Source organism: Homarus americanus, unplaced genomic scaffold (assembly GCF_018991925.1).
Source record: "Homarus americanus isolate GMGI-L3 unplaced genomic scaffold, GMGI_Hamer_2.0 scaffold54332, whole genome shotgun sequence".
Taxonomy (NCBI): Eukaryota; Metazoa; Arthropoda; class Malacostraca; order Decapoda; family Nephropidae; genus Homarus; species Homarus americanus.
The window spans coordinates 409,840-423,899 of NW_024744014.1; the positions used below are offsets into that span (position 1 = coordinate 409,840).

Genomic DNA, 14,060 nt, shown 5'->3' on the forward strand with positions numbered 1-14,060 from the left:
GCTGTCATACATGTATACACACTCGCTCATACATGCACACACGCACACACAAACACGTTCATACATACCCCCCGCACACACACACACACACAGACACGTTCATACATACCCACACGCGCACATAAACACGTTCATACATGCCCACACGCACACAAACACACTCATGCTGTCACACATGTATACACACACGCTCATACATGCACACACGCACACACAAACACGTTCATATATACCCCCCCCGCACACACACCCACATACGCACACAAACACGTTCATACATGCCCACACCCACACACAAAGACGCTAATACTGTCACACACACACACACACACACACACACACACACCATGGTCGTTCAAAGGTAAAAGATGAAATTACTGTAATACGAGTAGTTCCCCCTCAAAAAACCTTTCCTCATCAAGAAGTCTAATTCACACGGTGTAGAAAACGTAGATGTCTCAGTAGAGGTCACTTATACCTACCTCACTGTAGTAAAGAACCATCCCGTTTACCGACTATCCACCTCTAACGTCTCATTTAGGTTTAAATAATGGGAACTTTATACCCATCCCGCGTTCACTCGAGCCTCCCACACCAAGACAAGGTAACGCAAATCCGGGCACTAGATGGCGTTGTACCTGAGAGGGTGGGAGCTAGTGTGTGCATGACTATGTATATTTAACAAAAACAACATCAAAACGCTACTGTTACAAAGGGAAAGGGAAAGGGGGGGGGGTCAAGAGGTCGTAGGTAGGTCAGGATCACAACTTTTACCACCAAGCATGTGTGTGTGTGTGTGTGTGTGTGTGTTTGTGTGTGTGTGGCATGTTTTGTGTGTTTGTGTGTGTGTGTGTGTGTGTTTGTGTGTGTGTGTATTGTGTGTTTGTGTGTGTGTGTGTGTGTGTGTGTGTTTGTGTGTGTGTGTGTGTGTGTGTGTGTGGTGTTGTTGATCTCTCTTTGGGTGTGTTAAGTAGCGCCGCCCGCCCGTCTCATTAGTGTTGACCCACCACAGCGACTCTGTGAGTACCTGCGTATCAAGGTCCCCGGAGAGGTTGTTATAGTGGTATATATTGTAACCAAGAATTACCTTACCTTACCTTACCTTGCAACACCTTACCTTAACTTACCTTACCTTTACCTTACCTTTACCTTACCTTTACCTTACCTTTACCTTACCTTTACCTTACCTTACCATTACCTTACCTTACCTTACCTTACCTTACCTTACCTTACCTTACTTTACCTTACCTTACCTTACCTTACCTTACCATTACCTTACCTTACCTTACCTTACCTTACCTTACCTTACCCCACCTTACCTTACTTTACCTTACCTTACCTTACCTTTACCTTACCTTTCCTGACCCGCGTGACTTAGCTTACCTACTATACAATACACCATCTTGACCTGCACTCACCTAACCTTCACACAACACAGTGCATATATTGACGACCTGAACCAACATTAAATCACCATTCAACTAACGATTATAATTTGGGACAACTATCAACCTCTCCTTCTGTCATAGTTGAAGGGATAACTAGTCTTGAGAAACAATGTATAGTTGTGGTTGTAAAATGTCATAAACTTTGTGTATCAGATTGAAGTTGTAGCTCTGAATTGTTATTATTGTCGTGGGTGGCAGCAGTGTGTCGTGGTGAGGGTGTGTGGGCCATTTGTTAGTAAAGTTGGTGGGGTTTTATTTTCCACAATAGCTCGAGTCACGGGACCGTGTAGTTACTTACGGGTGGTAGAGTTTTATTGTAAATTGAACATGATTTTTGTGGCCATATGAGTTTTTCTATATGTGAGTTAGTTAATGTTTTTACGTCTCAGTAAATAGATGGATCTTTTTAACTTAAGGATCGTTGTGAATTTGAGACCAATTAGTGTTTATGTGTGAGTTAGGGAAGAGTGTGTGTCAACGGGTGTTATGTGGGTGACGGTGATATGTAAGGGATATTGATGGCTGCTTTAGTAACAGCGGGAATATCTGGTTGTGGAACAAATGATTCTCAAGCACTTCGTAGTGAAATTTCCAGATAAAAGTTTTGTCAGAAATCTATAAAGAATTCCGTCTTTAATCTCTTGCCAGGATAAAAACCAATGTTCACTGCGTGGTTACGAGGAAGGTCTTCATTGTGCTATTTGAAACACATGGTACGCCGTCAACTGGCTAGACTAGAGCCTCGACCAGCCCCTCTTAAACACTCCTCTGTCTACACCCTACAAGGTCACTTACATGCGTGTTGTGTAAAAGTTTTGATAATACGTGGTGGTGGTGAAGAGGCACATAGATTTTCTCCTAAGTATAGTTGTATTAGATGAATTTAGGTTTCCAAAGTTTTCTTTCTTGTTCTAGAGATAAGATCTAGCGTACAGTATAAATCTTGGGGGACCATTTCTTTAGATGACTTGTTTATGAAAAGTTGTTAACATTTTCACTGCATTATATATATATATATATATATATATATATATATATATATATATATATATATATATATATATATATATATATATATATATATATATATATATATATATATATATATATATATATATATATAGTCCCCCTCTGTACCCCTTTCCCGACTTCTCCCCCACCGCCATTGGTTTGGTTGAGTCTTGCTGTGGTTCAACTTTTCCCTCTCACACCTTTCATGTATTAATACCCATATAAGTTTATGGTCTTCTAAAGTGGTCTCACCAGGGTGTCTGCACTGAGAGACGAGTAGGCCAAACACTTTCTATACTCATAGTCTCTGGTGAGTAGACCGCGCGCCCCAAAATATGTCCTTTCCGTGAATAATGAAACCAATGCCTGTATTACAAACCCAATAAAATGGTTACCGTAAAGGTCACTGAAGGCAACACAGGCCATCACACAGAGGGCGTTGCTCTCAAGGATGAGTTGGTCCCCACTACCATCTGAAACTTCACCTTGGAAAGACTTACAGCAAACCAGAGACTTGTATCTTTATTAGATGTGATGTTTGATGACTTGTGTTTACTAGACGATGCATTTAACCTGAGTTAAAAGACACGAGCCTAACATTAAAACAAAACAATATTGATGTTCTTCTGTGTTGTGAGCACCTTAACACGTTGGGCTGCACGATGCTTTGAGTTTGTGTTTAAATGTGATATTAATTTCCAAATTAATATATCTTTTGGACCGTTGATGTCTTTGACGATTTAATTAATATATTAAAAACTATGGATCACCTGAGGTTTAGACACCCAGCTTATTTTACATGAATATTAACCACCGTAACGCTACCAGAGGGTTAGGTCGGTTAGCTTTAAGGTAATTAACATTAAGGTGAAATATGCTGGGGTGTTTAATCTTCAGGTGATCCAAAATTACACGTATATAGTACCATGAGATAAAACTATATAAATATAAAATTTACATAAAAAACCGCAAGTTTACAATTTAATTAACCTATTTATAATGTTCTCGCATGAATAGGGCACACCCCACCGTACACAGTGTGTCATCGAGTGGGGTGCCGCTGGTGGTGAGACAGAGGTCGCGGGGGGCACCTACTCTTGGTGGTGGACCGGGAGGCCAGCCAGCGCCCACGGGTCCACCACCTGGGCGCCCGGGGGACACAGGACCCAGAGGAGGCAACTTCTCCGTCCTCCCCCCCATCAAGGACTCTGGCAGGAAAAAAGAACAAGATTTCGGGTTGTCGGAGCTGGATGATATATCACTCAAGTAAGATCTTATTAATTCCTGGCGAGTTTTACCGTGTAATGTGTATTGATTAATCTGTAAAAGGTTTGTATTGTAACACAGAGCTTAGTTGCTATAAACTTAAAATATATGCATTAGATTTATTTATCATATACAGAAATTTGGATTGAAGTGTCTTGAATTATCGTTTAAATTTATACACGAACTTTGTTTATTGACATTGACTCTATAATGTGTTGTGGATGCTGTACACACTTCTTATCGTAGTGGTCGCGAGTGCTGTCTGTGGGTACATAACTTTGCTGTTGGGGTTGTGAAATTGGTCGAGTGCAGTGCTGGCCACTGTCTCTAACAGACAATCATACCAATAGGACCCACTTTAATTTCTCATTATGAATAACCATTAGATAATTTCCTACATTAAACACAGGATGCTCATATACTGTAGACCCTCAGTAGTGAAGGCTACAGTTACCGCTGGTACTGTATGTGTTAGTGAACATTTCTTACATGGGTGTAATTCCTATTCCTCCCCATGATCAGTGATGGACATGCTGTATCCACTGTAACTTGTTAAAGTCTTCTGAAAAGTTGGCGACACTTTGAATAACATGGAAATTATGGGGTCAGTGTAAGGTAACCAAACACCAAGTAGGATCATACAACTAAGTTAGGTTAATCATACAGTAACTCCAAGGTTAAGTAAACAACCCAACCAAGTGTATTCAAACTTGTCCTGCAGGGAGGAGGAAAGTCTTGCTTGTGGTAACTCTGCAGTACAGTCTGGCGCCTCTGAAGGAGACGAGAGAAGTGTTCTTGTAGGAATATATCAACCTTTAAGTTATATTTTACAAAAAATATTTTTTTTTTCACTGTTCTTTGAGTCTTATTAGTTAAAAGATTCATTTGATCTTTCACAGGAATGAAGTTATCAGAAAGGTGAAAGAGCTACCGGAGCGAGGCCTACAGGGACTGCTCATAAACCTCAGGGCACAAGATCGAGACAGAGACGGCATCCTGTCCACAGATACCGTCAAGGGCACATTGAATAAGTTCCAGGTGAGCCGTCAGACTCTCGTGTTGTGTTGACAGAGCTTAACAAGGTGGTTTTATAAATTACTGTACATGATGTTAGTCAACAACAGTGGGGATATGACACCTATGTCTGTTACACCGCCCCCCCCCCCCCACACACACACATTCTCTTTCTACTGTATAACTGTACATCATTTGTCTCTCCTTACACCAAAGTCTTTTAACATGGTACAGTTCACTTTTGTCTGCATAATTTTATTTTTATTCCAGGAAATATATGCAACAAAAACACTTAAAAAAAATATCCGATAATGAGTTGTGTTGTGCGTCCACAGTTCTTTATGTTTTTATCCCGCTTCTCTTCCTACATCTGTCGTCACATTTTCACAAAATATTTTCAGAATTGTTCATGCTTCTCTATGGGTTCACTCATTTTAGTACCATTTTTATCCCCGACCTTGGTATTGAACATTTTCTAAACACTGATCCCTCTGTGTCATTGGCTTAATCATCTCAAAACTTACGAGAACTATTCTCTACTAATCGTTAGATGATAGGTTTAATTTACTTCTTTTTCTGTTACATAGAAGTTCAATATGGCTGCCATTGAGTTCATCTTAAAATTAGATTAACATTCGTTTCAGCCAAGACCAGACACATAAAGGAAAACTTTGGCCAAGTTGAGGGGTAGGAGGTAACTCATACCTGTGTCATTAATGAGGAGCTGCTCATAGTTTGTACAGGTGTCAGCACCCAGAGACTGTGTGTAATATGTATCTTGTTTAACGCGTGAATAGATTTACACTTAACTGGAAGAGGAGTTTGGTTGCCCCCATTTGTTAACAAGTAAATAAAGGCTAAGAGACGTGGAGCCTTTATCTGTACAAGTTACTAAGCTTGCAGTTTGTTTCATCCTCAGGAAGGGGTTTAACCTAGTGTACTGTACACAGGACCTAACACTGTGTCTTACTTTGTGTGTGTGCATGGTTGTTTGTTCACGTGTGTGTCGGTCTATGTGACAGAAAAATATAAGTCAGTACTGTATAGGAAAAACATTACGATTTACCCATTTTTTATCTGATAAATCATGAAGGTTTTCGCTTACAGCTTCACTTGACTGACAATGGACTGAAGAACATTTGTAAAAAATTTGGGGAAGCAGGTGATCGTGTGCCGATGGTCCGCTATGAGGAGATGATGACTTATCTTACCAAGTCCAGGATGGAAGCTCTCAAACCCCCGCCACCCATGATCAACCAGAGGTCAGACCCATACCGTACTGTTCGTAGTAAAGTGAACGATATAACGAATAGCATTTAGGATGTGTGTTGTTATTAAAACTTTTAGTAATACTGTACTTATGATTTTTGTAGATCCGTTGGTGTAACAGGAGGCAAGCAGCAGCCACCACAGCCTCGTAAGGTCAATCTAAGGAACACGTAAGTCATCATTTTTATATCATCTCCAAAGCTTTCCTGGCGTGTGAACTTTTTTGTTGAGCTTTAATTAATCTTTACATAATCCACTTCACTGGTCAGGAGGCAGCAACAAATTAAAAAAAAATAATATCGAAAAGTTGGATCACCCGAAGATTCCCTCCCCCTCCCAGTTTATTCCACCAAAAGATTAACCTAACTTAACCTAACCTTCCTCACCCCCCAAAAATAGTGTTAGGGTGATTAATCCTTAGGTGAAATAAGCTTGGAGGAGGGGGATAATCTTCAGGTGATTCGAAACATTTTATCTCACGAAATATTTTCAATTTAGCTGTACTGTATTTGAAAGGTCCTAAATATGTGGCTGTTTGTTGATGTCTAGTCTAGCGACCTTTAATGTGGGGTTTGTGCAATCTTTTACACTTACTTACTTACTTACTTACTTACTTGAAAAAACATTTTACTCATCCTAACTTTCCATTTATTCAAGTATCAAAGATTGTTACACGATGTTCAAAATTTTCAGAAGAATAATTACTAAATTGAGGTGACCAATATACATAAGAGATGGGTAGAAGAGGAGGCACAAGTTTAAAGAGAAGAAAAGACAATGTTACTTTTGTGTAAATAGTAAATTAGTTCCAATACTTCTTCATGTTTACCCTTAAAGATATTGGGATGACATCATTATCAGGCACTCCAGCTTATTTCACCTTAGCACTAAACACCCTAAATGCTCATCTAACCAAACTTAATATATTCCCCACTAAGTAATGTTTGAATGTTTAAACATTACTCCATAAGGTAAAATAAACTAAGTTGTCTAAACCTCATATGATCCAGGTATTGTAATCTCTTTTGGTTTAACTGGGTTACATGATAACTACTAAGATTGTCCCTAACACGTTATCCTAAATCTTCAGAGTTCTCTTCAGCGACCGAGATGAAGGCAAGTTAATGGCTGATATGGAACGTCAGTTGAAAGACAAACCCGTCAACATGGCTGACCTCAGAAGAACAATGTATGATCTTGATCGTGATCGGAATGACTTCCTTAGTGGACAACAGGTAGAGTGGCAGACAGGTGGTATTGGCTACTGTTTATGTTAACCTGTCCATCTGCCTTGGATAATCTCAAGCAAAGCTAGCGATCACTTTGTTTTTGTATCTATAAAAATCAACAAGGCGAAAAAATAAGAACAAAGAAATTAAAAATAAGGAAGAAAAAGGTTATACTGTGTTTATCTACACCACGAAAATGCCGGAAAATCAGCTTTTTAAAGTGAGACTGATTGTATGAGTATGGAAACATAGAAGAAGGCAGAGCATTCCACAGTTTGGCTGTGTGAGGAAAGAAGGGTGTACTATAACGGGCTATTCTAATGTGACCGACATCCACAGAGAAACGGTGGGCACCGCGGGCAAGACGAGTGTTACGAGCCCACTGCCTTGCCGGTGGTACACAGGATGCCAAATCCACCGAACATTTCTCGTTAAAGTACCTGTAAAAGAGAGAGTGAAGCAACATTGCGGCGAAGAGAAAGGGAAGAGAGATTATAGACTAAAGGAGGAGAGTTAATAAAGACGAAATGCCTTTGATTCCACCCTATCTAACAGTTGGACAAAAGAAAGCCACCCCAGGTATGAGAGCGGTACTCCAAGTTAGGACGAATGAATCCCTTTTATACTTGAAGCAACTGCTCAGGAATTAAGTAGTTATGGCATCTGTACAGCATTCCCAACTTTCGGGAGGCAGCTTTAGCTATGTTAACGATGAGTGGCTTCCATGACATATTAGAGGAAATGGTGTGACCTAGCATGTCTATTTCAAAATTTGGCAGAATGATAGCGTCCTGAAATGTGATTGGTGGGAGATCATCTAATTTGGAAAGTGTTATTGGTAAATACTGAGTTTTATTACTATTGAATTTAATCAAGTTTCTACCTCCCTATTCAGAGATGCTGCACAGATCCGCGTTGATGGCAGTAATGATATCAGCTCTAGAAACAGATCTAGTTTGATTTGCAATAGAGCAGGAGCGATCAAACCATGATTGTAATGTGAAAGTTTTGGTAGAAGATGGGATAAATGCATTCATACCACCTTGTATAACCCCAGCAATGCTGTCAGCACATACCGAGGCATCCCGAGTGGAAAAGTAACATTCACCCCAAGGAAAGTCGGTGAAGAATTCTCGCAAGGATTGACAGCTTGACCTCCGATAGTGCCATAGTTGACGTTTAGAGGGGGGTGGGGGAGGTGGTCGTGCCCAGTTTGATTTAATAGAAATAAGATTGTAATCTGTAGACCCTAAGGGGGCAGAAATTGAATATAAATAGTGTGAGGGATTAGAGGTAAAACAAAGATTAAGAATGTTAGCAAGTTGGTCGTGTCGATCAGGAACGCGTGTAGGGTGTTTGATTATTTGTTCAAAATCATTAGGTCGGGAAAAAGAGAGTGCCTCAGCTCCACCTGGGTCATCCCTTGCAGAGACAAGCCATTCTCTGGTGTACATTGAAATCCCCTAGGTAAAGGATCTCGGTGTTGGGTGTGTGTGGATAGCAACGACTCATGGCAAGAAGTGAGATAGTCAAAGAGTTCGAAATAGTTGGTAGAGTTGGGAGAACAGTATAGGAAACAAAGAAAAATATTCACAGTTGGTAGAGATATTTTGAGCCAGATGACATCATAAAGGGAAGTATCAAGATCCGTGAGTCGAGCTATGGGTGTACGTGTGTTGCAGTAGACGCATACACCTCCCTTAGAACGGAAGGAGGTATAAAGGTTGTAGTTGGAGACTTGAAAAGGTTTGGGTGAAGCTGCTTTGGTCAGTTGAAGCTCGGAAAGTAGTAAGGGGTAGGGGGAAGATGTTAATAGATGGTGGTGCTCCATAGAAGGAAAATTGGATCTCGGGCCGCGAATGTTGGAAAAATTAAGAGTGAAAAAGCCGATCCTCCAGCAACCGCGGTGGTGTCAGTTGAGGCCCCAGTAACTTGATGATGATCAGGTTGGCCCTGGGGTCCACAACCTTCCCGACCAGTGGGACCCATCCGAGAGGCCCCGCTTCAATACTGATATCAACTGACATAGGAGAATAAAACAGATCAAGAATGAGTCCGATTATATTTGTTGTGTTGTCAATAGTAAGAGAGACAGTTGAGACCCTGCAATTGTGTGTAAATGAGGCAGAAAGATAGATCAGTAACCTGGGACTTGGTCACAATTTTCGTAATGCCATATGTCAGCAGGGTCTACCATTAGACAATACAATATAAACAGTACAATATAAACAAATCTTCAGTTTTACAGAGATTAATAAAATTTTAAGATACATTGTACATTATATCAAATTACAGGGTATGTAGTATAATTAAGTTAATGTACAATGTCATTTGTAACAATACGATGTTGTAAAAATTCATAGATTTAGTACTGGGCATGAAAGTTGATCCCCAGATAATTGATAGGAGATACACCTTTTGTCCACTAGTAACATGTTATCAATTATACAAGAACTTGGATTGTAATTTTATTCTTTAAGAATTAAAAGCAGGCAGAGAGTAGACATCGTGGTCAGGTGTCCCATCGCCAGGGAATGAAGATATTAATGAACTATTGGAGCTTATGATGTATATAGAAATTATTTCCTGTCTCATTTCAGGTGCAAATTGCCCTCTCAAAATGTGGCTTCCACCTGACACCAGACGTCAAAGCTCGGTTGCTTCTGGCAACTGATCGTACTGGAGCTGGCCTTTACAAGATTGAAACCATCATGAACTACCTAACAAGGGTCATTCCTGAATCTCATAATACTATTGTTATGGGTAAATATATACAATATAATGATGATGTTGATAATTGAAGTTTTTTGTCTTTATTTTGGAGTTGTGCTGAATAATACAAATATGCAGTAATTGTAAGTGAGTCAGTACAGGTACAGTATATACTGTACAGTTAAAAGTGCCGTTAGATCAAAGAATAAAGAAATTTGCTGTTATAGAATGTTAAATGAACTTTCAAAGAGAGGCTATATAGATCCATTTGATGACATTTGTATAGAGAAAGATCAGCTGTGGGGACTAGGAATACAAGAGTGTAACATTTAACTAAGTAAATGTTTAATTAGGGGCCTTAGCTTAGATAACTGAGAAGATAAATTGAAATTCCTTGTGGTTTAAGAGAAATGTTTTACTGGTCACTGTCCCCAGAAGAAATAAATTACACAACAGTTAAAAGATGTAAAAATAGTAGTGAAGATAAGTTGTTAGTGGGGAAAAATAGCAGGAGCGAATGACTGACTTCATATTTATTCAAACACTCAATGAACACCTCTTCCTCCTCCTCTTCCTCCTCCTCTCTTGTTCAGGTAATAATCATAACCCGCGTCACCCAAGAGTGGGGCAGTTGCCAGCTTTCCAGAACCAGCCAACACTGAACACGCCGTGGGACAACAACCCACAACAGGTGTGTGCTGTGATTCATCTTATCACATATTACTCTTCAGATACAGTATTTACTTTTTACTTTACTTTATCCTCTTCACCACTAATCGAACTGTTAGCCGCTTGGACGGTCGGTCATGTCTGTTACACAGGGCATGTACTGGCTCAAGAATGTATCTGTACCTGCGCCAGTGTTAGTTATGTCTAGTTTTAAATGAACTCACACTCTGTGTCGTAATCAAACCTCTCTGGCAGATTATTCCAAGAGTTCACAACTCTCACTCAAAAAAAGAAAATGTCGAGACAGTTCTTTTAACTTGTGGCTTCCTCAACCTAAGGTGTGACCCCTAGTGGGGCGGGCATTCGCTAGTTTCAGGTATGAACACTCGACTGAGTTTTGTCCTCTGAGGTGCTGAAAGACTTCTATTAAGTCGCCCCTTGCCCGCCAATAGTATATAAGTTAGGCAACTGTAGGCGTTTTAATCTCTGGGTAACTGAGGCTGGAGTGCAGGCACCAGTCTGGTGACAGTATTCCAAATGAGGAAGCGCCTCACTTTTGAAGAGCATTATGAGGGATGGATCATCTAGGTATGTGAATGCCCTTCTTATAAGACATACTAGTTAATGATGTTTCTTCGTCCTGTTGGGACATGTGATACGCCTCCTTGCTGTTGGTACGCCTAGGTGCATCCTTTTGCATTTCATGACGTAACACCTTGAATCTAAACAGCCATTCCTTTGACCACCCCTGAAACCAGCAGAGATTTTCCTATTACGCTTCACAGTCCTTTTGGTTCTTAATTTCCCAGAATAACTTTGTGTCGCCCACAAACATTTGTAAGGAGGAGTATATTGCAGTTGGTATATCATTTATGAAACAAACAAAAACCAACAGTCCCAGTACACTGCCCTGTGGGTACCCATGTAATCACGAGTACACAACGATTTTATGCCATTAATCACTTACACACACTGCTTGTGGTCATGAAGAAAGTCTCCCACAATAGGACGTTGCCCCGAATTCAGGATATTCGAAAAATAATTACCATATTTTGATATATTGCACAGCTATAACCATTTAAAAACTGGGCAGTCCTTTTCGATGACCTTATACTGTATATGGAAGGGAAAAATAATTATGTCTTATGAAGAAAATAGTGGCAAAAGCAAGACTTGGAAGTATAAAATAAATTTCAAACGAGTGTGGTTAGTGGAGGTTATTTCTGAATCTTCTACCTTTGAGTTGAAAAAGAACTTATTAGATACTGGTATAAACTGATGGAAACACTTGTACTTTACCTCTAAAGGAAACGAATATGTTTGGATGAATACCATGTCCTCATACCATAAGCCCTTTCTAGACAGTGTTTCCCATATTCTAGCGTCTGCAAACGCAGACAGAATTCCTTCCCGATGAAGGATTCATTGAGGATGGAGAAGGAATCAGGGAGGAACAATTACCTCTTCAGCCAGAACCACAAGCTATGGCCTTATCACCAGTGCCACCAATGGAGGATCCTGAACCAGCCTTTGATATACAGAAGTGGACCAATGACTATCAGTACCTCGCTCAAGCAGTTTACAGTGCTGATGAGGACCAGTCAGGTAAATCACTCTTTATATACGAGATAAATTATATTCTTTTGTTCTTTTAATTCCTGTTTATCAATCTTCAAACCTTGTTCGGTTCCCACTTCAGTAGGTTGAAACAGGTGCACCAAAGCTAGCAAGAAACTATAAGAAATCCAAACTAAGTAGAACCATCCAACATCCGTCACACCGACTATAGCTCCATGCAAGATAGTGATTTACCTCCTGCCATCTATCTCATATCTTCCAAACAGATCAAAGGTCTCTTCCTTAAATACAACTTCTGCTTATGTATATTATTATTTCTTAACTACAATATTCATTTTCTCTTCAATCAAACAGAACTTCATGACTTGTTCTAAAGAGTTGCAGTTCAACACTGCATCTGTCCAAATAATTGATTTTCTGGAATATACTATCCATTGTGTAAGATTTCTCTATGAATACTTTACAAAATAACTAATCATTGGAAGAAATTCATATAAGAATAATTTGGTCTGACATGTTCTTCTCCTTGATACTGACCTCTTGGTTGACCAGTTTGAACGAGGCCATTATTTTTTGGTCATAATAAATCTGGTGTAACATCCTTCCCAATTCATCATTCCATGCCTTATATGATGTCACTATCAACTTCTTTGTAAGCTTTGTAAATCTCCCACAGGATTTATGCCAGCAGATGAAGTCCAACACGTAGCAGCCACCTACAACTTGGTATACAACCTTCAGATTTCAGAATCCACCTTTCAGTCAGCTCTTAGTTCATCTATTGATCCAAACTATGGTGAAGTTAACTTAGAGTACTTTATTGCTCTCCTTCAGGATCTTCACTTTAGAGAACTTCAGAATTACTGAACAAAAGACACTACTGTACAGTACTGTAATATCAAGTCGAACCTAAATACTGTATATCATTGTTATTCTGAACAGAATCTGTGGTTACTGATTAATTAAATGCTTTAGAGTTTTAGAACAGGAGTTTTATAGAAGTTGTAAATATAGTTATGCTGAGGTAGTTTTCAATCAAGAATCATACATCCTATTTATTGAACCCAGGTGGCAAGGTGCTTTGAGTAGCTGCTGAGGAAGTAATTATGAGAGTGGTGAACCAGGATACCACTGGCCATTCTAAATGTGATTAACTATTAATAAAAATAGATAGTTTGTCCAAATATCAGTATACTGTATGTACAAATTTGTATGAAAATATGACATAGAAAGAAAATAATCACCACTTTTGTCAGGGTGAATCAGTAGCTGAATATGAGTTACCTGTCTGTCTGTACCAATAAAGCAAAGTTGTCTGTACATCTGTACCCTATGTCTCGCTCCTTCACTGTTGATCACCCAAACTTGTAAGTGACTTTGTAAGATATAAAAATAATGGATAGGGGGTGTGGGAGAGGCAGGGGTCACTTTCTTCCAGATGATCTTAGTGCCTGCCTCAGTGTTCATGTGGTCAGGGCAGGGAGGGAACCTTGCACCTCTGCTGAAGATGCACCCTCGACTGATATTCTCTGTCTGGGTGTATGGCCTATTCCATTCCACATCAGGAATTATGTACTTTGCTGTACCCAGGGGTTTTATAAACTTCGTGAGTATCATAACGTGATCCATAAAAATACAATATATATTGTGTAGTACGAGGACAAGTGCAATTTAAGGTTGTTTATATACTGTATATTCCAGATGGCATAGGGATAGTCGTGTTTTAACAGGAAATATCCCACAATGCTTTCATACACGTCATTTATATTTCATGAGAGGTTTGATAAAAAAAGGTGATAAAATTACACAGGGAAAAGGGAAACATGGGTCAGTGAGTAGGATATGAATAATAACACAAGAAGCA

General features: G+C 39.6%; 1 protein-coding gene across 3 annotated transcripts in view; it reads left to right on the top strand.

Annotated features, from left to right (window-relative positions):
- Positions 1 to 13,516, top strand: part of LOC121877608 — a 32,996-nt gene extending 19,480 nt beyond the window's left edge. For 2 of the 3 annotated variants that reach the window (XM_042383411.1, XM_042383412.1), the window contains 9 exons: positions 3,477 to 3,725; positions 4,625 to 4,763; positions 5,847 to 6,001; positions 6,113 to 6,178; positions 7,099 to 7,243; positions 9,838 to 10,000; positions 10,543 to 10,640; positions 12,001 to 12,223; positions 12,873 to 13,516. In XM_042383411.1, the coding sequence (XP_042239345.1) occupies positions 3,477 to 3,725; positions 4,625 to 4,763; positions 5,847 to 6,001; positions 6,113 to 6,178; positions 7,099 to 7,243; positions 9,838 to 10,000; positions 10,543 to 10,640; positions 12,001 to 12,223; positions 12,873 to 13,063 (1,429 nt within the window). In that variant the 3' untranslated portion in view covers positions 13,064 to 13,516. The remainder of the gene's footprint in view (positions 1 to 3,476; positions 3,726 to 4,624; positions 4,764 to 5,846; positions 6,002 to 6,112; positions 6,179 to 7,098; positions 7,244 to 9,837; positions 10,001 to 10,542; positions 10,641 to 12,000; positions 12,224 to 12,872) is intronic. The other variant, XM_042383413.1, reaches the window with a different exon arrangement.
- Positions 13,517 to 14,060: the final 544 nt, after the last annotated feature.